We start from the raw sequence: 27,746 nt of genomic DNA, 5'->3' as shown, positions 1-27,746 counted from the left end.
CACAAATACAAGAACTCTCTCACACACACACACAAATGTGTTGTTATATATTAGTGAGGACACATCAGAGACATAATGCATTCCCTAGCCCTTTACCTTAACCATCACAACTAAGTGCTTTACCTCAATCCTTAACTTAACTCTAATCTAAAACCAGGCCTTAACCCCCAAACACCCTTTCAAGACGTGAGGACCACCCAAAATGTCCTCAAAGGGTCCTCTGGTCCTCACAGAGCTGTAAATACAAGAACACACACACACACACAGTTTAATATCTTAGTGAGAACACATCCTAGATATAATGCATTCCCATAGCCCTTTACCTTTACCTTAACTATCACAACTAAGTACCTTACTGTAACCCTTACCTTAAACCTAATCAAAACCAGGTCTCAACCCTGAAAAAACCCTTTAAAAGTGTGGGGCCCAGACAAAATGTCCCCACAAAGATAGGTTTTTACCAATTCTATCTATCTATCTATCTATCTATCTATCTATCTATCTATATATCTATCTATCAGAGAGAATAATAGTGTATGCCAGGGTTTTCACAGACAGCCGAACACTCTGTGTGTGTGTGTGTGTGTGTGTGTGTGTGTGGGGGCGGTGATGATTCAGTGAAGTCAGTTTTCTCGCAGGAACAGCCTCTTCACCAGCAGCAGAGGCACACTGCAGTTGGCCAGTGAGGGAAAGGAGATTTGAGATTTTTTTTTTCTTTCCCGACAAGAAGAAGAAGCAGAAAAAAAGAAAAGAGAGAGAAGCGTTGAGACGTGAATATTGGGACGTTGTGTTTTCCTGACGTGTCGACTGAATCTGAGTCTTGAGTCTGTCACTTTGAGGGGAGATTAAAAAAAAAACAAAGCCCCCCCCCCAAAAAAGGAGAAGAGCTGTCACTATGTCAAGAGTTGCCAGTCTGTCCAAACTGCGGCAGGAGAGGATGAGGGAGATCAACATGCGGGTGAGTGAGAATCGTCCGTGTGTATGTGTGTGTGTGTGTGACGGTGTGTTTTAATAAGAGAAGGTAACTCACTCAGTCACTGAGCAGCTTCGTATGTTGTTTATTTTATTCTCTTTTCCTGTTTCTGTCACTTCCTCCTCGCTTCTCTGTGTATCACTGCTGTTGAACGCTGCCACTCAACACTTCCTCCAGCCCATGTGACCCAGGCAGGGCCTGCACCTCATGACAGGAGCGTGGGGGCCCCTCACACTCACAGGGGGGGCCCCCCGCCCTCACATGGCCACACCACACTGCTCTGCATCATTTTCCATTAGTGCGGCATGTACTGTCAATGTAGGTGGTGTGTGTGTGTGTGTGTTTGTGCACACGGAGCTCTTTTCTCACTCGATATTTGAGTATAGCAACTGTTGCCATAGAAATGGCAGAGTGAGTGTGTGTGTGTGTGTGTGTGTGTGTGTGGGGAATATTTCTGCTTTCTTAGAGAATACTGTGGGCCTCAGAAATGCCTCAATATAAGAAAAAAAGAGAAGAACTCACGTCGATTACATAATCTGCCGGCTTTACGTGAACCACCAGCTCCTCCTGCTTCACTCCTGAGCTCCCACTGAACACAACCCCTATATTTATCCATTTAGATAAAAGATACTGCTCCAAATACACGGCACAGGAAAAGGCCACAGTCCAGTTATTTTCATAGAGCACAAACGTGTGTCAAACCCGAGGCTAGTGAGGCCACATCTGGCGCACCATATACCATGTATTTTGGCCCACGAGATAATGATGTTACGATAAAACATCAAGTTAACCTCGCCTGAAATAGAAAAACAAAATAAATGTGGACTTTGTAAACACAGAGCCTGAACCAGAGGGGGGTTATAAGGGGGCTTAGCCCCTCATTTATATCTCGCTCCCTCTCTTTAAGCTTTAGTTTAAAGTCTAGGGAATTTTTTTTTTGCAGCAGTGCAGCAAATGATTGATTAAAGGTGCTTTAATACCAAACCTTTTGTTCCGAAACCGGTTTCTCCCCGAGATCGGTTCTAAAGGTCCTGCGTCAACACAGCAATCGCACACCCTTCCGGGCACAGGTTGGGTCTCAGCTCGGTCGCCCAGTGGCTTGTTTGCAGTGTGTACTCTCAACAGTAAAGAGACACCAAACCAATCAGGATGGAGCTAAGCCTAACTCGTCTTCAATGGCTTTGCCGAGCTCGAGGCGACTTTAAACGCTGAACTCAGTGTGTCACCGAAGCCCAGGCGTAGTCGACTCTCTAAAGCGTGCCAGAGAGGTGAGGCAAAATACGGCATGGTTGTGACACCAGCCCTGAACGCTCAAAATATATCTACAGCAAATAAAATGCCACTAAACTTACAAAAAACAGACTTAGTTCACCTCATGGACGTTCAGATCTCTCACCAGGACCTCTCAAATCAGATCTTGGACAATTGTTATGACCAGGCCTAGAAGAAAGCCCGATCCCAACATGAATAAGGAGACTCTGCAGATCCACTGCTATGGGTTTGTGCTTCAACACAACCTGAACGCACCACACAGAATTTGTTCGAAAATAGGTGAGGAGGAGCCACTCACAGTGTGACACCTGTGAGATGTCGTACCGGTGCAACGATGGAGGACATCCAGCAGCTTTTGTGGCTGTTTGTCTCAACAAGACGTCAAACTTTGCATGACAATAGACAAAGAAACACTGGTCGCAGCTCAACCCTGGCATTATCGTACCATTTTACTCTGGAACCCCACGGAAGAGGTGCCATAAAAATTGTACGGTATTGGCTGGTCATTTTGGTAGACTACTATTCCCAATGGAAATACACACAAAAAAGCACGTACTGTACCAAAGTGAACCAGAAACATGGCTACAGGCTCTCATTTGAACCGTTACAGATACCGTACCCAAACTATTTTACTCATTTAGTTGAAGTGTGTAAGTGTCCGTTAGATTCAAACCCGAGTCAAATGAGTTTACACAATCTCTACCAGCTACACCCAACTCTTTCTATGTGTGTCTTTGTGTGTGTGTGTGTGTGTGTGTGTGCCAGCATAGCAAGGTTTTGATCTCTTTGCCTGGTGACATCCCTGCGCTTCACACAGGAAGTGATGCATTCTTTGTAATGCAGTCATAGGCAACTATCTGCTACTGCTGTTGAGCAGTTTGATGGGAAATAAATGATTTGTGTAAACACACAATCAGTCAGGTCTGATGCTTGTTGACAAAGCCCGTTTTCAGATGAAGGACGCAACCCACTGATGATGTTAAACAGTTTCTGTTCACAAAGACTAAAGAAGCAGAGTAAATGGAACTAAAATGGTGTAAAATTGTGTTAAGTAATAAGTCAGAACGTCAACATGGCGTGGTTTGGAATGATAAATCCTTATGTGGCTTTAGTGACGTCTGCATTTATGCTCCTTTAAACTCAGAATGTAATAGAAAGTAATAGGTTTTCATTTTTTTTTTTTTTCAGTGTAATAAGGTCACAGATGTCAGTACAAAAACAGGCTGCAGTTATTACATGTACTAATAATATAGACATTATTCATTCGTCAGCTGTGAAGCCACAAACTTGTGGGTGCGGTTTCCTTTTCATGTCTCAGTTCTTTGTGTGTGTGTGTGTGTGGTGTCGTCGTCAGTGATATGTCGGTCAGAAAGGCTAAACTTAAATTACCCAGGGTGCAGTGCTGCCACTGATGAATTGATCTGGGTTAATGATCCACTTCCATCCTCACACAGTGGAACACGACTGCTCTCAAAGTGGACCACATCACACACACACACACACACACACACACACACACACACACGTCTGATACACAACTGTGATTACAATAATAATTGTTTTTTTATACATATAAATAGACAATATACAGCTATTTGATGGCATATTATGGTCATAGTGAGTGGCTTCATGTAAAATATGACAGTACAGCTTTAGTTTTGAGCTGCACTGAGATGTTTTCAACATTATACCAACTTTAGTCTCCTCATTTCTCCTCGTATGTTTCAGTAAGTTTACTAAGTATGTTTAGTCCTGTTTAGTATGTTTAATGGCCCCTTTCCACACTCCTGCCAACTAATATAAATGCTATACATTATTTTATTTCTTTGGAATAGATGAATTGTACATTTTTAACGTGAACGTGAATGATAAATTGCTTCATATCAACACTGACACTTTTATTTTGAAATTCTGCAAAATATCTGCCATTGTGGTAACATGATGGAATTTTGTGATGGAATTGTAAGCTCTTATGAATAGTTTTTAAAGTTTTTCACTTTGACCGGCCCCATACAGATGCTTGGTGGCCCAAAGGTCATTTAAGTTTGAAACCCCTGATATTTGAAAACCGGTAATGGAAATCAAAACTAATCAAACCAGTGACCTTTAAGATCAGATTTTTGCTTCCATCTGAGAGCCTTTCTGATTTTCCTTGACTTTATTGCTGCATTTAAAATTTTTTTAAATTCTAATGGGTTTATTTATGATTTTGGTTAGTTAGTAATTTTTGTGTAAACTTATTGTGTTGTTATTTGAATTATGGTGTGTTTATCATCATCGTTATTATTACAGCACATTTGCTTTGGGATTGATTGAGTTTATTAAATGATTATTTGTTTTTGAATAGATTTTAGATTTTGTTTAGATTTAACAAAAGAATCACTTCATAAATTCTACACCTATTTACAACTATGATATCATGAGAATATCATTTCTTCACACAAGTACTCGTGGCACTTTCAGATTGAAATGAGATAATGAAGGTGATGTCAACCATTTCCTGGTAAATGTCAAGTATGTATTCAGTATTTATTTAGTGTGACCTACCCTCACACTCCTATAACAGCTATAGCTCCATAATCTTAACATTACTATGATTTAACTACTCAATTCTTGATGAAATGTGCATTTAAATGTTTAATAAAGAAGTTCATGTCAAACATTATGTTTATATGTCATCATAAAGTAGAGTTATAAATAGTTAGGGTGTTGCAAACTGTCTTTCTCTCACTTCTGCTTTACTGGGTGTGTTCATGTGATCACCACAACAAGGAACTTAAAGCTGATACAGATGCACAGATGTGTGTGTGTAGTCTTGACTTTATTGTACGGAGCTTGATGTTAGGGTTAACTCTATAGTGTAAACATTAATTTTTAACCTTTATTTAACTATAAATAAAACTCCTTGAGCTTAAAATTGTCTCTCGCCAAAAAAATGCCCTGGCTAAGACAGGGTTACATCTATGCAAACAACATACACAGCAAAATATAAACAGAATACAGAATACTACAGAAGAGTATTAGGGCCACATGTAAAAATATTTTTTGAAATAAAGTAAAAAATAAAATCAAACAGCACGAATTCTGAGATAAATCAGAAGTCGGAATTCTGAGATTAAAGAACAAGTCAGAGAAAAAGTCAGAATTCTGAGATTAAAGTCTAAAGAGAAAGTCAGAATTCTGTCAGAATTAAAGAAAAAGTCTGACTTTTTTCTCAGATTTCATGCTGTTTTCTTTTCTTTTTCCTTTCTTTCAAATTTTCTTTTACCTGTGGCCCTAATACTGTTCCATAGAAACACCATGTAAAATCAGCAAATTAAAAAAAATCTATATAAAATGCAAACACACAAAATGTTCTATAGCCAGATGTTTCTGCCTCAAAGACTTTTAAATCAATCATTCAATTTCATTAATTTCTTTCTTCATGTTGTTGATTGTATTTTCATTACAGACCTTTACCAACAACAAGAACAAGTCCAATGTGAATGGAAGCAGAAAAAAGCAAGCACATTCACATTTTGTGTCTATTTCTTTTCCAGAATAAAGAGAGAGAACAAATGAGGGAACGGGAGAAGGCAGCCAGAGAAAGGGAAGCGTGTTACGGCAACGGTCACTTGTTCACAACGTTGACGGTGTCAGGAACTACACTGTGCACGGCCTGCAACAAGAGCATCACTGCCAAGGAGGCGCTCAACTGCCCGAGTAAGTAACAAGTCCACGACACACGTACTGTTCAGGTTTAACAAAAGCATGAGTAATTTAACAAAAGTGGACAAAGACAAAACAGGATCACACAGGTGAAACAAGTACAGGAAGCAACTCTCTACCAACACTTGGACACAAACAGAAAAGCCAACATGTGAATCACTGACTTTATGTGAAACAAATAAGACAGAAGTGAAATGAACAGAAAAATTTAATTCTGCTGTGAAATTTTGATCGTGCCTGTTTCTTGGTGCCAATGTCGTCAGGTGCAGGACTTGAGCTGGTATCAGTGGAGTAACATTTGGGTGGATTGAACCTTTAAAACTTGAAGTACTTCGGACAAATTCATATTTTTATGGAATCAACCTTTAAATCTGTACAAGCCCCTCCCCCTCCCAAAGACCTGTTTCTATCAAAAACAGATGAAAAACAGAGAAAGCAAAGTCAGGAGGCTTTCAGGAGCTCCCACATTTAGATTTGTGAAAAACGGGTGTGAATTTACAGAGAAATCACAGTTTTAAAATCACAACACAAAAGGTTAGACAACAACCATAGCAACATTTTTATGTAAAAACTGTCTGTGTAGGTTGGAAATTGTGGGCAGGAGAAGAGTTTGTTTTAGAGATTTTTGTGATTATTTTCATGGACCACAGCTAGAATGTTCCAAACTTAAACTGCGATTGTTTAAAAACTATAATAGATATCAAAACTTTGATTTAGGTGAGGAAAGTCTTAAGTCGTGTGACCTGTTTAAAGTTTCAACCACGTCTCTCCGTTAAAGTACAGCGACGCTGTGAGGCTCCAAAGTCAGCTGGGTTGAGATCATTTTTGATTTTTCCCCATTCATTTCCTATGAGAACATTTTTCCAGTCCAGGCACAAAACTCATCACGCTGCAAATGTTTCTGTGGCCTTTTTCATCATAATCCCACTTTTCAAAATACTACATTACTGTAATGATAAAACATTTTCAGCGTTGATTGTTCTCATGACTTTTTTTTTCCCAGCATGCAACGTCACCATCCACAACCGCTGCAGAGATACTTTGCCAAACTGTGCCAAAATGAGACAGAGGGTAAGAAGACTTCAAATGTAACTTCTGTGTCATTAGAAACTTAAAGGCGGTCAATTATTTGCTAGTCTCTTGACTCTTGTATGTTGATATGTTAACATGTTCAAAACTAATTTAAACAGACGTTTTGTCCTTTGTTATCGCAGCAGCAGAAGACAGTCCTGTTGAGGAATAACTCAGGTTTGCACAACGTCACACTGCGCGCAAAAAGTAAGACTTTGACACTTCAACATCCTTTTCCATAAATAAATACGCTGCTCTTGCTGTCTCCTGTCTCCTGTCTCCTTGCCCCCTCCTTCACATCTTTTTCCTCCTGAAGCTCCAGGAATGCGTGAACGTCCAACCTCGGCGATCTACCCCTCCGAGAGCTTCCGACAGACCCTGCTGGGGTCACGGCGAGGTCGCTCCGGCCTTTCACTCTCCAAGAGCGTCTCCACCAACAACATCTCAGGGTGAGCGACGCTTTTATTGACGCAAAAACTATGAAAACCAGCCGTTCCTGACTCTGACTAAACACCTGGAATGGCTTTTTTTAAGAATATTAACTTTTCAGCGCAGAACTGCTGAGCGTTTAACAGCGTTTTGACTGATTGTCCAAGACCCACAAAACAGTGTGTTCTATGACTATGCAAACACCGAAATGACCTAAAGAAAGAGTAGACTCTCTTCTTTGATCTGACGTCGTTGGCAGTGAACAGTTGTATTTCAATTCCCGTCTATAGACGTCAATGTGTGCCAAGGAGTTTAATCTCTAAAGTGAGTTATTTTTCACGCACATTAAGCTGAACTGCATCTGTCAAACTGTTTTTAGCCACGAGAACATGTTTAAAAAAGACTCCTAAGTTGATCTTTTTCAACTGATTGATGAGTTGGTCCATAAAATGTCAATTTATTTGAAGTGTTTCACTACTTATTTAAAGAATTTCTTGCTAAGTGTAATTATCTTACACTTGCTGATCATTTCACTTGTTTATAGTCTATAAGTATTTATTTCTCATGTTTAGACAGTGTACATCCTAATATTGTTTTACTAAGGCTTATTTTCTTATCATCCTGCCTGTGTCATGTTCCTTTTTGTGTCACTTCATTTCTTGTTGTTGTCGTTGAATAACTTCTTGTATTTTGGAGTTTTAGTTTCAATGTTCATTGTCTGGCTGCGTGCTATTCCGGTATATGTAATTTCGTTTGGTTTCCTGTACCTTATTATTTTCGAATAGCATCCTCCTCCATTAGTTCCTGTTCTTTTTGGTTTAGTTTTGTTTAATCCAGATTTATCCTCCTCAGTAAAATAATATTCTATATCTAAATCTACTTATTTCTGTTGCTTCCCGCTCCCTAACGAGCCAGGGATCGTAACAACCTGCCTGTCTGTTCTAGTTTTCCTGCTTTTGGTCTAAATACTTCTCAGGTGGTCACTATGTTTAGGGACATACCCTTTCGTATTAACTAAAATAAAAGAGGCAGAAATTGATGCCGATACTGCGTCTGCACACTTGCGAGGTAGAGGCAGGTCGCTCCCTAACTACGGTTGGTGGTTGAATCCCGGACTCTTCTTGTCTCTGTGTGAACGTGTCCTGAAGAAAGACACCTGGTGGGTTGAATGAATGGGTGAATGGCACTTTGACTTGTGTGTGTGTTTATTTCACAGCGCTCTGAACGACGACTCTCCTCTGGGCCTGCGCAGGATCCTGTCCCAGTCCACAGACTCGCTCAGCTTCAGGGCCAGAGCCATGTCTGTGGAGTCGCTCAATGATGACGGTGACGAGAACATTTAAACACTCTAACACAAACACAGATTACTGTCTTTTCTATTCACATGGTAATAAAAGTGATGGGTTTTTCCCTCTCGTCCAGGAGACATTTACTATACGTCAGTGCTGGAGGAGTTGGAGATGGAGATCCAGGACTTTAAGGCAGACTCGTGGAGCATGGCTGTGGACACCAACTATCTGCAGGCACATCGCAAAAATGTCATCAAGAGGCAGGACGTCATCTACGGTAACAAGAACATCAAGCAGTTTTTGAGATAGACAATGTTGTCAAGAACCTCGAGTTTTTAAAGACCTTGTCGCAGCCTATTTAACAGAAATTTGAAACATGCCCAGGTCTAGATATGAACTGTGGAGGTGACCGGGCCTTTTCAGACTCTGGAATAAGCTCCTCCCCCCTGAGGTTAGCGTTATCACTGACCTGGGCCATATTTCTTCACAATGGCTTTTAATATCACCTAGTATTTTGGTGACAGTTTTGTAAAGCACTTATAAAGGGCTATAGAAATAAAGTACATTACATTACCTTTCCACACACTGCCGAGTAAGCAGATAATATCTACATTGAATGACCACATTATTGAACACTGCAGTAAGTGATTGTGTTGTGTGTTCTTTTCCTCTCAGAGCTGATCCAGACGGAGCTGCACCACATGCGCACGCTCTACATCATGGAGAGGGTGTTTCAGCAGGGCATGCTGGACGAGCTTCAGCTGGAACTGAGCACCGTGCACTCAATCTTCCCCTGCTTAGACCAGCTCATCAGAATACACTCTCACTTCCTGGCACAGCTGCTGCTGCGGCGCAACAACAGCCTGCAGCCTGGATCCAGCCACAACTTCACCATCCACGAGCTGGGAGACATTCTGTTACAGCAGGTGACTGTGAAAAGACCGCGTACACGAGGTTCTTCTGACAGACTCCTTAATTGCGTGTGTTTAAAGCCATTACTGTAACAACTAATGCCATTTTGAATTGGGAAATGAATCATTGCTTAAATAATTACAATTAAATTTTAAGCAAGTATTTAAAATGACAGACTTTTCACCTGAAGCAGATGTATTCCCATTAAGATCATTTGCTCTCGCATCATCCTCCTCTTCCTCACATAATGTACTTCACACACTGGTATAGTGAAATTAGATTAAGTTCTAATTATTATTATTTCATTTATTATTATTTTTTTGCTATATTTTCTTCACACTTTGGTCAAAATTCTTCAGCTCCGCTCTGATCACATACCCTGGTATAAACAGTAGAGCTGTATTTCTGAAGTTCCACCGGAGGAAGCTCACGTACCGCTGGTGGTACACGCACCACAGTTTGAGATTCTTTCGTTATAGTGCAAGTTGTGTATTCATTTTTTTTTTTTAAAGTGTATTTAAATTAACTGAAGACAAAACCACACAAACCCATTTCAGTGCGACTGCGAGTAAATATTACTCACGATTTTCATTAGTGAAGTCAAGTCAACTTTATTTCTAGTTAAAAAAACAAGTTAGTTAAAGGCACAGCCACATAAAAGGTATAAAACATAAAATCAATTCACAAAACAGAAGTAAAATAGTGACATCATAAAATAGTAAAATGGTAAAACACTACATAGAAGTGTCTGAGTTGACTATTGTTTTCATCCTGAAGTGATCTGCACTTAATTAAAACTGTCAATTATCTTTTATCAGATGATTCATCTGCTGCCATATATTCAAGTATCTTAGATTAGATTAGTTTAAGCTTTATTGTCACTGTGCAAGAACCAGAAGATGTCATTTGGAACAATCACCATCAGCAGTTAAATACAATATAACTAGTAAGTAAATACTATAACTACAACAATAAACAATAAAATATAACAATAAGAAATGGATGAAGAAATAAGAGACCGTAGAGACATTTCAGAAAATTTGACATATGGAGGATGTTTTAATTTTGCTCTCAGGTGGTTGAATCCAACAATGAAGAACTCATTCCCTGTAACTCACCAAAATATGTGTTTGTGTTTTGCTGCCAGTTCTCAGGCCAGAGTGGCGACGACATGAGGAAGACTTACGCCGAGTTCTGCAGCCGCCACTTAAAGGCTCTTAAAGTCTACAAGGAGCTGCTGGCTCGAGACAAGAGGTTCCAGTACTTTATACGAGTGAGTTTACACAGAATCACAGTCAGGTCCTTTCAATATTTGTGGTGTAATGAACAGGAGATTATTTTATTAGCTGCAGAGTTTGCTTCCACATGAAAGTGTGTCTCTCTGTGTGTCTTGGCAGCGGGTGACTCGAGGACCGTTGCTACGTTGCCACGGGGTTCAGGAGTGCATCTTGTTGGTGACTCAGCGAATCTCCAAGTATCCTGTCCTCATTCAGCGCATTCTGGAAAACAGCACCGGTAAATCTATGACGAGTAAACTCAAGCACAGTTTGATTTGTCCATGTAATTTAACGACAACAGAGGTGACGTTTAGTGTCATCCAGACATTTTAATACATGGTTCCAAAAAGTCAATATTTTTAATTAAATCTCAAGTCTTAAGACTTGTTATGTATATAAAAAAAAACTACTAGCAACCAGCGATAACGGCAGAGCAAGTCCTTTGTTTTTTGTGTTTCTATAAGCAGTGCAATGATATAAACTGATTGTTACCGGGACTAAAGCATGTTCTCGACTCTGTTTCTCCTCCAGAGGACGAGGAAGAAGCTGCTGCTGTGGCCCAGGCGCTCAGCAGAATCAGAGAACTCCTTACTTCAATAGACCAGCAGGTGAAGCACATATTATCATGGAGATGATTATACGATATATCAAACTTTAAATGATGGTTAAAACATTGTCCAGTCATCAGTTCTTGATTAATTCCCAAATGTATCTCAAAGTTCAAAGTACTCTTTATGGGCAAACTGACCTGGTCTTCTTTAAAACCCTCGGGTTTGCACTCACTTTGCAACGCCACGTAAACCAGTCCTGTTCTTCTGATTCAAGAGGAACATACCAACAGATACAAGTGAAGGTTAAAATTGATTCAATGAAACATTTTCACAAAAGTTCTGCCAACACCAACGTTTGTGCGAAGCTTGTGAAGAAAAGTCGAAGCGCTTGGCGAGATTTCTTCCAAATGCCATCAGCCAATTACTGTTTTTTGGCAAATGGACTCTTCTTTCATTAGCAGCAGTAAAACATGCATCGTTCTTATTCTATTTTTGACCACTTGTCATAACGGGAACATGACTTCTGCCTCCCTGCAGAAATCAATACAAAAATAAGACACATTTAATCCCACATTCACAAGAAAGTTACTACATTTTCTTTGCTTTTCTTTGATTGAAGGGACAGTCGTTGAACCAGAATCCATTCATTTAAGTTAATTCATGTTAAATGAACAACGACTGTCGTCCTGGTTGCAGGTGGAGGAGATAGAGAAAACACAGCGGCTGCAGGAGATCCAGGCCAGACTGGACCCCAGATCTGAGGCCAGAGTGAGAGACGGCAGAGTTTTCAAGACCGTGGAGTTACTGCGACGCAGACTTGTCCACGAGGGAACCCTGTTCTGGAAAACCCCAGGATCCAGACTCAAAGGTACGACACACACGCTGTGATCATGCGAGTGCAGTCTGCTGCTACTACACATTTAGTTTAATTGAAATTGGGTGCGTTAAATTTGCTCCTTCAGAATTAGAGAAACACCCCAGGATGAAAAAGAGCGATAAGATTAAGAAAAAACAATATTATTAGCAGCACATCTAACCTGTCAAGCCCTGACCATTATTATTTTCAGAGAAAAACACCTAAAAAGACATACCCCACAAGTAAATGAAGAATTACTACACAACATTAAGGTTCATATGCATGTTCTTGGCGTCTAAGGACATCCAGCGACCTCAGAATCTATAACCAGTGAGTAAATTGGACTAAACCAAAGGAGAAAAGTGAAATTTTAGTTGGTTTTTTTGACAGAGGATAACACCATGCTAACAGTGATTCCATGCACACAGACGCCATTTATTCTATTCAGCATCTCCTTGACTACAAATATACCAAATGTGATTGAATGTGAATTTGAGCAAAGGGCAAAGCAAAGGGCAAAGCCTCCACAAAAGGTTTTTAGTAAGCATATCATCACCAGGCAGACACTCAATTTGGCACAAAAGTGTGCCACACAACAACCAAATGGATCATTTTGCCTCCAAATGGAGGGGTTTCATTATACTAAACATGTTCTTAGTGATAAAATACAGAAAATACAGTGAACAAAATACAAATATGTAATAAACAAGTAACAAATATGTAATAAAAACTTTGTTGCATAACTACGGTCATGCAAAGTGCGCTTGTGCCAATGTGTTGTCAGCGATACACTCGGCGTTAAAGGTTAAACATGAACCGTTAAATACAACACTGATGTTTCATATGTTTCTCTCATTCACATGAGTTCTGGTGTGTGTGTGTGTGTAGATATACAGGTCTTATTGATGACGGACATCCTGGTGTTCCTGCAGGAGAAGGACCAGAGGTTCATCTTCCCAAGTCTGGTAAGAATAATCCCAGATTGCATTCACAGATGGCCTCATTTATTGCACAGACTGTTCTCTCTCACACGCTCCCTCACGTCTCTGTCGCTGCGTCGTCCAGGACAAACCCCCGGTGCTGTCCCTGCAGAACCTCATCGTGAGGGACATCGCCAATCAGGAGCGAGGCATGTTCCTCATCAGCGACTCCTGTCCGCCCGAGATGTACGAGCTCCACGCCGCCACCAAGGAAAACAGGAACGTGTGGATACGACACATCCAACGCACAGTCAGCAAGTGAGTGAACGCACCAACTCGTACGAGCATACGGTGACAATCAATACAGTACATCATCCATCCATCTACTACCACTTTATCCTCCACATGAGGGTCGCAGGAGTGCCGAGCCATGTTTTATCGTCTCTTTTTGTTACTGAAACCCCAGACATGACATAGGGAAAAAACTAGAAATACTAATTTGTGGCCACGAAATAAGCAATTTTTGATTTTCTACATAGATCTCTACGTGCAGTTGCAGGGAGCGTCAGTGTTTTATCATGTACAGTTCCACTGTGACATTCACAGAAGGGAAAATAAGTTCTAGCTTGTTGCTTTTCGTATTTTGCGGCCACAAATTAGTATTTCGTGTACACTTTATACCTATTTCATGGACACAAATTAGAGTTTTTGCCCCCCCATGACACATCTGGGCTCCGTAATTTTTCTCTACATAACATCTTCTCATATCATCTCAAAAAACGTCTTGTGAATGTGAATGCTATTTGAAATGTCATTATCTCCACAGGAAAACGTTTCCTGACTTCAATCTCACTTTATTCTTCCCTCTGTGTCGGCATCAGCCAGAAAACCGACTACTTTTTATACATACGTGGTTTATGCCTCAGACAGAGCAAAGCAGCACATTCACTTCCTGCTTTTGAGCAGCTAAAAAAGGAATAATATGCATCACACACATATACGCTGACATTATAAATGTCACTGTTTCATTGATCAATAGAAAAGCTAGTGTTTCTTTGTCTTCAGTGTGTTGTTATCGACTGTTTCTTTACCTTGTAACGTAATACATCGTATCATTGTAACGTATAAGTATAAGACACTGGACTGACGATGGCATCTGTGTATCTCAATCGCTGTTGTGTGTTCAGGTGTCCGTCAAGGGAGGAGTTCCCTCTCATCGAGACGGAACACAAGGCCCATCTGAGGAGACTCAAAGGTCAGGAGACGAGAAACACAGTCACAGCAATTAAATCAATCACACTTTCATTTCCTCAAAGTCAGCTGTTTCAGGTCACTCTGGAGTCTTACCCAACTCGAGCCAGAAAGAGTGCTAATTAACTTGAACTTGACAGGCTTCCTCTTTCCTTGTAACCCATTTAAAAATAGTAAAAAAAAAAAAGTGTCCCAAATCATCTTAAAAAGGTAGAATATTTATTTATTATCATGTAAGTAAGTTGTTCCAGAGCCAGAGAGTTTGATTTCCAGGAGATACTGTAGCTACTGTATGCTGTGTTTTGCTTGTGTCATGTATCTTGTAAGTACTGTTGTTGGTGGCTCCGTGTGTCCGTCTGTTTGATTGTTTGTGTTTACGCACTTGCACTTGCCAATATGACCAACAGAGGCCGCCAGAGGCTTGTTGCATGAATGGGGTGAAGTCTGCCATCTCTGATTGCCTGGTTTAGTTTGCATTCAACAGTGAATAAAATCCCAAATACATAATTTAGGGGCGTCATTTTAAGAAAGCACATCCAGAAGGTCTGGATTTACAGACATTCCCACAGGCAATGGATTAGTGTGCTAATTTTGCTCCACATTTAACGCACTCACACACACACACACACACACACACACATATCTGGTGGCATTGGGATGAAAGTTATTCAGCAGTATTGGTGTAATACAAGTTCCCGTCTTCACACCATGCCAACCTTTATATCTTCTGCCTGACATCTCTGACACAGCGTCAACACAAAGTTTGGAATCATGCAGACGACAGTGAGTGAGCAGAGAGAGAAACATCTGACAGCTTAGCTTCACTTTATCTAGAATTATTCATTAAAAAGCAGAAATGTCATCACATTTGTAGAAGACTTCCACGCACATTTTTTGCTCATGAGACTGGGTAAGAAGAATACGTGTGTGTAAAATGAAGAGTACAGTAAAGTTCTCCCTGATGTTCTACAGCCGATCTCCATCAGAAGGACCGGGAGGTGCTGGAGCTCCTGCAGGAGAGGGTGATGGTGTTCTGTGAGCTGGCAGAGCTGACCAGTGGTCAGGAGGGACTTCATCCTCCCATCACTCGCTACCTGTTCCGCGCGGACACACCCCAAGCTCCCCGAGCGGAGAAACTGCTACTGGATGCAACAGCTGAAGGTACAGTACGTGCACATGTTTGTTTGCATAGAAGGTGGATCATGTTTCCACCCATACTGGAGAGGACAGAAGAAATAAGCACAGACTAGTATGAACGCTTCAAGAGGACCTAAAACCCCCAAAACACCATTTTGTTCACCCTAAAAAGTTGTGTATTTAGTTATTTAGTACTGTTGTTGATTCATTTTCTTCTAATTAGACAGACACACAGACAGACAGACGACTTTATTAATCCCTTTGGGATTGAGTCACACTTTACAAGAGACAGGAAAGAAAAAAACATCCCAGGTACCAAACACCATAAAATATAGAATAAAATAAAGTAAAATAAAAATATTAAATAAAATAAAATATAAGATAAAGATAAAAATTAACTATGCATATAATATATATGTAAACATATATATGTACACACATACAAACACACATGCATACACACACATATGCATATACATGTACAGTATATACACACATACAGTTGCCCAAGGTGTTATTGCACATGTTTTTATGAGTTTTCAGTAAATAAATGTTACATTGGTAAATAAATCTATATTAAAGAGAGAGAGAGAGAGAGAGAGAGAGAACTATAATGGTGAGTTGAGACCAAAATGCCAATGTAAATTATTCATGGGATGAGACACAAAAACACACAAATGATAAGTGAAATGATCTGTTTTCAACTCAAAAGGCTAATATTTATATTTATGACCAATATTTGCTTCATGTGAGAGAAATCAGAGTCTTTTTTATCTAAAGAATAAAGTGTTGCTACTGTATGTGTGGACTGGCTGGGTCTGAAAGTGAGCAAGTTCTGAAAATATGGATCTGTTTCCTTACTCAAGCTGCCTCCACCCTCTTTTTACTGTCTTGGCTATGAGAGGTTCCATCATCACATTGATGCGGTCTAAGTATTTTTGCAGAGCTGCTACTGAACAGAAACATGATGATCTCTGCAGAGAAGACGCTGTAATACGTCTGTGTGTTTCCACAGTGGACAGACTGAGTGAACTCCTCCTGGGCTCCAGTGTGGACATACCTATTCTCTGTCATCACAACCACAAGGAGGTGGCAGACACCGGTGAGTCCATGTGATTTTAGCTGACTCATCGTCGGTGCTGTCCTGCAACACAAAATCATTCCTGTCAGAAGTGTTTCTAAAGTGTGTCTGTATGTGGTACTGACACAAGGAGCCTACAGTATATCACGTACTGTATGATGAGAATTTGAATCATCAATCATCATTAATCAATTTTAACCCTTTGATACACGCCATCATTTTTCAGTCATTATTTTAGTGGTTGTTGTTGAGTTGTGTTTGGTGCATGTAAAAAATGGGTCATATAGTCTTGTAGCCCAGATTCTGCGGTTTAATTAGACATGCAACCTCATTATATTATTTCGTGGTAAGTGAAGAGCCTCTCTTTGTTCCTTGAAAAATAATGTTGCTAAAACATTCATTCTTGCTGTAAATGAGCACTTGACTGACTCAAAAACAAAAATCTAATCCTTTTTTTCCATTGCAATCGTAAAATAAAGTCCCATGTTGTCTTTGCTCAGGTCCTCAGGATCTCCTGCTCAACGGAGCCCATGAGTTTTGTGTCTCAAAGGTGAGCTGGAGCAACTAAGTCATGTGGAAAATATCAGATACCGTCTGTTTCAGAGACTGAAATGGATGTGGAAGTGGATGTTTTATCATGTTTTGCTTAAATCACAAACCCTGAACAATATTTTCTGACATTTCAGAAACGATTACTCGATTAATCGAGAAAATCAAATTAATTGTTAGCTGCAGCTCTAGAGGAGTCGCCTGCAAACAGGCTGCTATTGGACAACACCAACTGTCAATCACAGTGGTGACATAATTTACTAAATCGACATCATGTGCTTATCGAAAAGAAACTGAAACTACCATTAATGTTGTGGGCTCATTTTCCCATAGACATCCACTAAAACAGCAGAGTCGCCCCCTGGTGGTTATTCAGTATTTTCCTACTTCTTGGTGGACATTTTGTACAGGTTCTATGATTATGAGGAAATGAAGAGGATTTTTAATAAATAATAAAAACATGTTTTAGCTTTAATTACATCCCCCATTTCTTATCTAGGGGATAAGTTTCACATCTATTTTAACTTAAGTACTAATATACTACATATCATATTTCTACCCTCGACAGGACAGCATGAGGAGTCAAGACAAGACACCTTCCTCTGTAAGTAAGAGGCTTCAAGGAAACGTAAGTTTGTGTGTGAGCGCGTGTTCATTTCTGAGTGAATCCCATGTTTTTCAGATGTACATATGACTTAAACTGCGTAGTTTAAACAAAAACTCCTCCCCAACTATGACTCAAGGAAAACAGCTGTTACTCTAAACATAGCCAAATATCACACGAGTCTCACATGAACACATTCAGAACAACAGAGCAGAGAAAGAATGAAGAGGAGGAGTTTATATACTGGCCTGATTGTTAATGAGCTGCAGCTGAGAGAACAGGTGAGTGAGGTAGAGCTGATGGGGTGGGCGTGGCCAGCAGGTAGAGTGGAGTGGAAAACTACTGATCCAGACTGAAAGATATCGCCAATAAACTCATTCTTTCTTTCTTTCCTTAAGCTTCATTTAGCGAAGTGAGGACATTTTGAGAAAGTGAGGACATTTTAGCTGGTCCTCGTATCTTTATCTATAAGCGCTTTCTTGGGGGTTAAGACCTGGTTTTAGGGGAAGGGTTAGAATTGATATTAGGTTAGGTTAAGGCAGTGGTTCAGGAAATTTTTTCACCCCCCAATTGAAATACTATTGAGAACCTGATAATCATCATCATCATCTACCGCTTTATCCTCTACCAGAGGGTCGCGGGGGGTGCTGTGCCAATCTCAGCTACATCGGGCGATAGGCGGGGTACACCCTGGACAGTTCGCCAGTCCATCGCAGGGCCACACACAGATAGAGACAAACAACCATTCACTCTCACACTCACTCCTATGGTCAATTTGGAGTGTCCAATTTACCTATCCCCACATTGCATGTTTTTGGACTGTGGGAGGAAGCCGGAGAACCCGTAGAGAACCCACGCACACACGGGGAGAACATGCAAACTCCATGCAGAAAGGCCCTTGTTCCAACCGGGGCTCGAACCCGGGTCTTCTCGCTGCAAGGCGAGAGTGCTAACCACTACACCACCGTGTGGCCCGAACCTGATAATATTAAATTTAAATTTATTTATTTATTGATTTATTCATCTGTATAAACCATTGTTTGAGTTGCCCCGCCCTGCCTCTCACTGACCCCCCCCCCCCGGTCAGTACGGTTAGAGTCTCAGGTCAATGTGTCCTCTGCAGTAGGACATAAACATGTTCATCTAGATTTTATGACTAAATTGTACTGACCTCACACAGAAACACTTCAGAGGAACTGGACCATTTTAGGGCTAAGATTTGAATTGATTTGTTTGTTTAAAGGTGACATAGAATGCTTGTATCACACATATACATATATGATACCCTAATCGCTGCAAACGAGCCGATCAAAATATCTCCTCACTGACGCTCTCGTCAGCCGCGCTGTTTCAGACCAAAACCACACCCCCAGAACGTGGACTGTGTTGTGATTGGCCAGCCAACGTGAGCTTTCCTACTGTCCTGTGATTGGCCAGGTACCTGGAAGTGACGTAATAGATAGGCCAGCTCTCAGATACACAGCTCCCCCTCTGGCACGGTGGATGCTCTGCATCTCAGCAGCTACAACGAGAGTAGTTCTTCTTCTTCTGCGGTTGAATGTACCCAACCGGATGTGCCCGGACGAGTGCCCGCACCAGGAGGTGAGTGGTGAGAGGAGTGGTGAGGATTTCTGATGACGACATCAAATTAAGGAAGTGCCGATCCGCTTCGCAGAGCCCAGGAAAACAATACAACACGATTTTCTCAGCAGTGGCTGAACTGTTGTTCTGAAACTTTAGGGTTTCATAAACGAGGTAATGACGCAGATACACACACAAACGCAGCGTTAATTGGAGCTTCCGGTCTATGTCACCTTTAAGGCAGTGTTTCTCAATCCTGGTCCCTGAGGACTCACTGCCCTGCAAGTTTTAGATGTTTCACCTGCTCTGACACACCTGATTCACACAATCAGCTCGTCAACAAGCTCTGCAGAAGCCTGATCACGACCCTTTCACATGAATCAGGTGTGTTGGAGACGCATTTGTCAGTAATAAGTGTGTCGTCTGTGTTTAACAGGAGATCTGTCAGAGACTGGTGAATCTCAGTGTTTATCTTCACGCACTTCAGGTGAGTACATTTTAACATACCACCAATAACTGATACATATGTCTCCAAAAGATTAAATCCAGCTAATAAAACAGCCACACGGGGCGCCGTAGTGTTATAAAGAGCTGCGGTAAAATTCACCTCCTCCTCCTCCTCCCACCACAGTACACCGTTATTTAAAATAAATCAGTGCTGCTGAAGGCACCGTGGCAAAAGAAAATCTCTCTGTGTGTTCAGCACAGATTCTATCGAGATACCAGCACGCAGTGTCAAACTGCCAAAATTCAATATGAGCATGAGCTAATTTTAAACACAGCCACTGTCGACGCTCCAGAGAGAGAAGGAGAAAAACATGGAGGACAAGCTTCTTCTTTTCCCTCACTTACTTTACTATTTGCAAGAAAAATACAATTTTCTCAGGAGACAAAGCCAAAGTCCTCAGTTTGTTATTTACCTTAAAAAACAACATTCTATTCCAGAAGGACATACCAGACAATTGTAGCTAATTATTACACAGTAATTGAGTGAACAACAGGTCATCGGGTGTTTGTATGTCCTGTTTTTCCAACAACAACAACAGCATGACTCAGTTTTAATGCTGGCAAAGTTTAAGTGGCTTAAATTGGATGATCCTTCTTCTACCTTTACATGGAAATCTCTGATTTCTGAGGAGGTGAATCAAGAAAGAAATACTTTTTTTTTACAGAGATGGAAGAAATTAAAGTCCACATTAAGTACTGTACATAATGTGGACAAATTCCAGACGTGATGACACAGAGTACGGGTTTGATCTGTCATCATTTAACCATATTGTCTTATTTTGTCTTGTTTTGCAAGTTTCTCTAAATGTTTGTCGAGTAAAATCTTTATTGATGTCAATGTCATTGGCTCTGTGAAAACTGAATTCCCTCCTGTCCTGCAGGGTGCGATCATCAAACAGGACTCAATCCTGGAAATGCTGCTACAATCTCAGGACACCACAGTGCCGGCTGGAGGAGGAGGAGGAGGAGGAGGAGGAGGAGGAGCAGCGCGCCCTCTGTGGCGAGACGGCGGAAACCGCGAGGCCAACGTGGGGTCATCCATCGGGGAGCTGGCTCTTCTGCAGAGACAACACAGTCTGCTGCAGGACGAGCTGCTGAGACTGCGCGACGCAGAGAACCGCTTCAAGGACAGCGAGAAGGCCCGGGCCAAGCTGGAGAAGCAGGTCCGACACATGAAGGTCTGCAGTGGAGGACCTGCACCTGACGCCCAGCAGCTGGAGGAGCAGACTTCTCAAGTAATGACAATATATAGGACAGTGAAAAGTGAGTTAGAAGACCAAGACGGTTTTCACAGAGTCTTCCTCTTTCTGTTTCTTGCTGTTGCAGCCTGTGTCTCTGCGACCTGGACGAGACGACTTCCGTGCAGCTGACACAGTGCAGGCCAGACCGGAGTCTGACTGCGCAGCAGATGGTCTACAGGACGGCAGTGATTTGGAGGTTGACATGACATCGGATGATGATGACGATGACGATGAGACATCGGAAAACTCCAAAGGTGGGATCACTGACATGTAATTGTTTCATTTGAGTCTACGAAAATGGGCAGTGGACAGTCATAGACCGTGTGTGCAAGAAATGGACAATAGTCTTCAGATTTCAAAAGTGAAGCCTGGGACGTAGGACTGAAGTAGCGATTGGGAAAATGAAGCTAATTCTCATTTGATTAATGTCCTCAGTAAACATTTTCCAGAGAAATGGTATCAATCCGCAGTTTAAGGTCTTCTTCAATAGAACAAGATGTTCCTTGCTGTGGTGAGGAGAGCACTGAGCCTGAAAGAAAGGCTCTCAACTTGCTGGTTGATCTTTGTTCCAGCTCTCACCTATGGTCATGACTGAAAGAACGAGATGGCAAATACAAGCGGCCATCTTTTTTAGAGATCTTCAGTCTTAGAGATAGGATGTCTGAGGAGCTCAGACGTCTGGGAGAGGCTCAAATAAAGACAAGCTAGCTGACATGGTGTGATCGTCTGGTGAGGATGCCACTGATGCGTTTCAGGGGAGGCATTCCCCATTCAGGGGGGAGACTGTTAGGGGGCAGACCCAGGACATGTTGGAGAGACCAGAAAAGGTGTTGGTGGAAGTTGAGGAGAGGAGTGTCTGGGCTTCTTGACCTGGACCTAGATAAGCTTGTGCAGATTTTCCTATTTAGTGGGCAACAGTCGATAAAGCATGAAGGCGGACTGTCAGCATCGTCAGTCAATAGATGTTGTGTCTGCGATGTTTTGTGCTAAGAAATTCAAATAAAACGCAGGCCCAGGACGTTTCCTGGTGTAACAGACTGTAGTTTTTTGACTCGAGTTGAACTCGACTAGGACTTATGATTGATAACCCAAGTTAGAAAACTTCAATACAATGTCAGTTTCTGTCATTTCAGAGGAACGAGACTAAAGTCTAATTTTCTTTTCCAGGTCTTCATGATATTCCAGAGGACCTGTGACTGTCGGCAGGTCACACATGGCTTATAATCAGCTCATAGCGATAATTTAATGTTACGCCGTTTGACTTCAACAGTTTCTCTCCTTTCTGCAAGTCTTAATATTTATTTAGCTGCTTTTGAGTTGATGGTTTTGTGACAGTGACTTGTTTTATTTTCCTTTTTTTTAATGCTTTGGATTGTTTGTTTCCTTGGTTTGATACAATGACTTGACTAAAGGGCTGTGGGGAATGGATCTTGCTCATATGTACAGGTTTGTATTTGTACTATTGTATCTTGATATTTAAGGATCATATTGTTTGCAACACGTACATTTCTAAGCTTTAGCGACTTTTAATTGTGCAAATCAAAATGCACTTTGTCAAATTTGCACAAAACATGCAGGGCTCGTTACTTTTTATCCCCAGTATGTGGGAATTTATTAGTCTTATTAGTATTTGGAACAGATTCCTTTCAGCGACTCCAGTCGCCTAAATATTTACTCTATGCTGTAACTGTATATTTAAAATAGTAAATACTTGATTTAAATAATTGGAATATACATGTTTGTAGTTTAAAAATGGCTGGAAATCTATTTTATATTATAGTGAAGTGATCAGTATAATTGACTGAGGGGATTTAAAGACATTTTAAGAGAGCAGAATTATTTGTAAGATATAATCTGAACAGATTTAACATGGAAAAGCTTCAGAGATGCTAAATAATATAAAGGAAACAGACATATATATAAAATCATATATCATATAAGCTCAGAGACTGACTCCAGTCTTCTTTGGCTTTGATGCAGTTAAAGGTACAGTGTGTAAAAATGAAGGTGTAATTATTTTTAATTTGAACAGAAATTGAAAATAATTGAATGATACTTTTTAAATGAGTGTTCAATAATAAATTAACAAATATCTTCATTTTGGTTACATTCATATGAAAAGTAAACATCAAGCAAGATCATTTAACACAAAAGTGCCAATAACTGAAAAAGGAATAGGCTAAAGCACAAGGGTAAACCCCCAGGAAATCAGTGAAAATACATCAAACATTACACTTTAGAGTTATCAATTCACACTGTAAGCTGTCATTTTTATTTATTTTTTAATTTTACATTTCAATTTTTTTAAACCAAAAAGAGTTTTAAATAATTGAAATTTGTCACTGCTAGTGTCAAACATAAATAATCCTCTTAAATTTATAATTTCCTGTGTCTGAACGCAAACAGGACACTGTATTATTCTGTCATTGCTCTTTTCTGAAGTTTAATTCACCTGATTGTTGTTTTTCATTAACCCAGATTGAGACAAACTAAACATCTTTTGAGTTTTGACACTAACTGAAGGCTACATAACGTGAGAATTAATTCATTAATGCTAAATTTTACACACTGTACCTTTTTTAAATTGCATGTGAACGACATTCCGAGAAAACAGGGTTGAACTGAATGTATGTCCAGGTGACACTGAACAGAAATATCCAGATAATAATGAGATGTCAACCATTGCCCAAAGTGTCTTTATGTCATACAGAGATAACATTCTAAAGTCCAAATACACTTTCCATATTATTTATAACGTGCAGTTATTACCTAAACAAAGCATCACGGTGTCATCCTTGCCTTATTTGGTCTTCTTATCTTCTGTAAGTGCTTCTACACCCAACTTAAAGGTCAGTGCCTTTTAAAAAAAAAAAAAAAAAAAAAAACCTTTAGAAATGACTGTTACACGAGGAAATGAGGGTTTAAAAATGAACATGTGAATCCATTTTTGTGCTGGAGACACTTCACTTTATCAATGTGAATGTAAAACACTTTTCTTTAGAGGACTGACTCACATGCACCGAACACAAGAGCCAGAGGTGGCAAGGAATGATGTAAAAATACTTTGTTACTGTATTTAAGTAGATTTTTCAGGTATCTGTGCTTGAGTATTTATTTCTCTGATGACTATTTACTTTTACTCACGATATTTGAAGACATATTTCTGTTCTTTCTACTCCTCACGTTGTCAAAATGTACCGGCCGGTTCATTTTTCAACCTCTTCGGATGGCGACGTGACATAAAAGACGCAAACTAGAGAGGGAAAGGAGCAGAGTGAGTATGTGCCCATGGCCTTATTTTAGAGAGCTACTCAAATGTATCTGCGCCAAGAATGATGTCTTGTGCTAACCTAAAACCCACTAGCTCATGTAGAACCTCTGCTCACTTCTTTTTATACTAGCAGCGGTGCAGGTTGCTAAAAAAAAAAGACCCTATTTCGTTTGCCGTTGTTAAAAAAGGTATTGTACATCACTGAGAGTAAATTATTTTTACTTTTGTATTTAAATACATCACAGAGCCTGTACTTTGAATTTTAAGTTGAATCAGTACTTTTACTTTAACCAGAGTCGTTGTTTTACACAAATATCTGTACTTGTACTTAAATACAGAATGTAAGTACTTGCCACCTCTACTAAGAGCCATAACACAACTATATCTTGAATGTTTTTTTCTTGCAATGTTTCCTTTCTTCCTTAAACCAAAAGTTAATGATACATTTCTTGAAACAATACATTGAAAGGGACAGTGACATAACATGTTTTTTGTTTAACTGATACACTTAGCAGCCCTTGCTATTGCTTTATTGAATTATTAGCAGACTGCTAATAATAAAATAAAGACCAAGTAAAAAAAATAATGTGTTTTTTATTTTAGCTTTGTACTCTAGTGCTCGTGCTAAAATGAATAGAGCCTTCTCAAAACATGACACAGCACAAATACTTCCAATGACACTGAAACAGATTCTAAATAACATCAATAAACTATATATATAAAGATAAGAGTAATTAATTCTCTTCACTCGTTGATGGATTACTTCATTGTTTCATTGTTGAAGCGGCTAACCTGTAGTTTGGATGATTCTGTTTTGCAGAGGAAGACAAATAAAGCACGTAAAATCATACTGTCTATAATAATTACATCGACATAATCTAGAAGCATGTACATCTACTAAAGTAGTTAAGGAGGTATTTTTTTTTGAATGTTGCTGTCTGATTTCAGGTAATGCATTGATAATAATATAATCTATGAAAAAATATAGTGAAAATCCAACATCCAACAATCACTATGGTACGCTTGTTGGTTTGATGATTTATGGGATTTATGCCACATTTTCACACGTTATATCCATCTTTCCGCGAGCTTTAGCTGCTTAACGCGTGTGTGCATAACAACACAGGGCACATAAGGCACTTGCTTTTGCATGTTTTTTTTTCCACAATTGTTTTTTTTTTGCAACAGAGCTCTAGATCTATCTATCTATCTATCTATCTATCTATCTATCTATCTATCTATCTATCTATCTATCTATCAATTGTAGTTAGCTAGAAATCTAGCAAGATAGCTAAATAGCTTGCTTGTTGTTAGCTAGCTAGATGCTACAGTATCTAGAGGAGATTAACCCATCTATCTATCTATCTATCTATCTATCTATCTATCTATCTATCTATCTATCTATCTATCGTAGTTAGCTAGAAATCTAGCAAGATAGCTAAATAGCTTGCTTGTTGTTAGCTAGATGCTGCAGTATCTAGAGGATATTAACCTATTTATCTATCTATCTATCTATCTATCTATCTATCTATCTATCTATCGCTCTCTCTCATCAGTCGGCATATATCTTCAGGTTATACCAATATTCCTTTGTGATTGATTCAAACTGTCCACAGTTGTCTCTCCGTCTCAGAATGCACTTGATTCTACTGTACACGACTGTACATGTCTAATAATATGAATGTATTGTAGGCTGCATCTCTCTGGATCTCAAGCTGAAAAATGTAGATTTTGTAAACTTTAAAAAAAATTTAATAATAATAAAGTGAATGATGTTCAAAGGCAGAGTGAGACCTAACCCTAAAACAGGGACTATTGTACTTCCTTTTGCACACCCGTGTGTTACTCATGTGAATTGTATTACCAAAATAATGAAAATAAAAACAAGTGTGATACGGAATGTATTTTGTGTTGTGTTGTGTCGTGTTGATTTTGACATCTACCACTGAGATGATGCTGCTTTATTAAACTGTATAAAGAACATTCCCTGTAACTGTGAACCACAGTTGTGTATCTTTGTCTTTTTTTCAGACACCAGACTACTTTTTGAGAGACTTTTGTGGAATGGCATAAAAATCTGCCTGGAAAATGTAACCAGTTATGTATGTTTTCTGTGGTTTTTAGACTCATAAGATCATTAGAGATAAAGTGTGATTTGCCAATAAAAGTGCATTGAAAAGACAAGACTAAAGCTGCAGAAAACAACAATTTGTTTTCAGGCCTGATTTAAATGCTCCGACAGTCTGAGCAGACCTCAGGTGTTCAGCAAGTTTGTTCCACAGATGAGGAGCAGAAAGAATAACTGAATGCTGCATCAGCTTTGTTTGGTTCAAACAAACCTGTCCCTGATGATGCGTCATAGGGGAACTCATAGAAAGCTCTTTACCTTCATCTACAACTTATTTTCATGTGGTGTTGATCTAAGAGTCTTGGATACACTATATGTGGATGGAAATATAACCTGGATGTACAGCGAGTGGAAATAAGATATACAGTACATTGATTACCTTTGAAATTAAGCTTACGTTCCACTACACATTGCAGCAGATTGCATTGCACTAAAAGGTGCAACGCTGCCCTCCACAGTTTGAAGCTCCCCATCACATTTTAACCCTTAAAAAGAAACAGAGATTATTTTGGTTGCTTTTTTTACTATTACTATGTTAAAACATATTTACAGAGGCGATAATAATGTGCAGTAAAGAATGTTTTATATCCTTTTCTTCAGTACAATCTATAAGCAATGTCATTTTCACACGTTAGCGAAAAGCACTAAAAAGTCTTTAAAATCGGATTGAATTTGGGAAATTTCAGAGTTCACTTGACTAAACTATTTATTTATGCTATTTATTACTATCTATTTTGTGACTTTTCACAATTTCCGCTTTTCCTGTTTTTTGTTTTTAAAACTACGTGATATAAAATGAATCACAAACTTTGACTTAACATAACACAAAAAAAAATGCATTTTGTAGAAGATGTGACCTATAAACACACACACACACACACACACACACACACACCCAGGATGTCCATATATGGAGTTGTGTATTATTCCCACGGCAATTTACCGAAGGGTGCACCTGCAGCCCAGATCAGAGTTGCCCTTCATCCTTATTCTCTCCATGTTTCTTAATCGAGATCTTAGTGGTTCTTCTTCTAAAAAGTAATGTTTCTGTCACTTCCTATTCTTACATACAGACCAGTCGCATGAAGAAATGACAAGGTGAAGATTCAATGTTAATTGATCTTAAGGGGAAAAACAA

The 27,746-nt window shown here is 39.7% G+C and overlaps 1 protein-coding gene across 8 annotated transcripts; it reads left to right on the top strand.

The window, feature by feature from the left end:
* Positions 1 to 653: 653 nt before the first annotated feature.
* arhgef1a (Rho guanine nucleotide exchange factor (GEF) 1a) lies at positions 654 to 26,480 on the top strand. Of its 8 annotated transcripts, none has more exons than XM_058619793.1 (23): positions 654 to 958; positions 5,785 to 5,947; positions 6,957 to 7,024; positions 7,171 to 7,201; positions 7,341 to 7,473; positions 8,670 to 8,779; positions 8,876 to 9,019; positions 9,418 to 9,668; positions 10,802 to 10,927; positions 11,052 to 11,169; positions 11,463 to 11,539; positions 12,179 to 12,350; positions 13,227 to 13,303; positions 13,404 to 13,576; positions 14,446 to 14,513; positions 15,482 to 15,670; positions 16,662 to 16,748; positions 17,228 to 17,277; positions 17,845 to 17,904; positions 19,898 to 19,948; positions 20,850 to 21,203; positions 21,295 to 21,463; positions 22,377 to 26,480. In XM_058619793.1, exons 1-23 carry the CDS (start codon positions 896 to 898, stop codon positions 22,403 to 22,405), a joined length of 2,763 nt encoding a protein of 920 aa, XP_058475776.1. In that variant the 5' UTR covers positions 654 to 895; the 3' UTR covers positions 22,406 to 26,480. The 8 variants fall into 8 exon arrangements, with proteins under 8 accessions (XP_058475776.1, XP_058475773.1, XP_058475775.1 ...); XM_058619790.1 differs by having other exon boundaries at positions 7,171 to 7,231; XM_058619792.1 differs by having other exon boundaries at positions 7,168 to 7,201.
* The last annotated feature ends 1,266 nt before the right edge of the window (positions 26,481 to 27,746 follow it).

This window comes from Solea solea, chromosome 20, assembly GCF_958295425.1.
Source record: "Solea solea chromosome 20, fSolSol10.1, whole genome shotgun sequence".
Classification (NCBI taxonomy): domain Eukaryota; kingdom Metazoa; phylum Chordata; class Actinopteri; order Pleuronectiformes; family Soleidae; genus Solea; species Solea solea.
The sequence above is the reverse complement of the archived record's forward strand: the minus strand, read 5'-3'. Positions and strand labels throughout refer to the sequence as shown.

Coding starts and splice junctions, on each gene's coding strand:
- arhgef1a (XM_058619787.1), top strand. CDS start 896: ATGTCAAGAGTTGCCAGTCTGTCCAAACTGCGGCAGGAGAGGATGAGG. Junction 13,304..13,403: donor GGTTCATCTTCCCAAGTCTG/GTAAGAATAATC, acceptor TGCGTCGTCCAG/GACAAACCCCCGGTGCTGTC. Junction 17,278..17,844: donor ATGAGTTTTGTGTCTCAAAG/GTGAGCTGGAGC, acceptor TACCCTCGACAG/GACAGCATGAGGAGTCAAGA.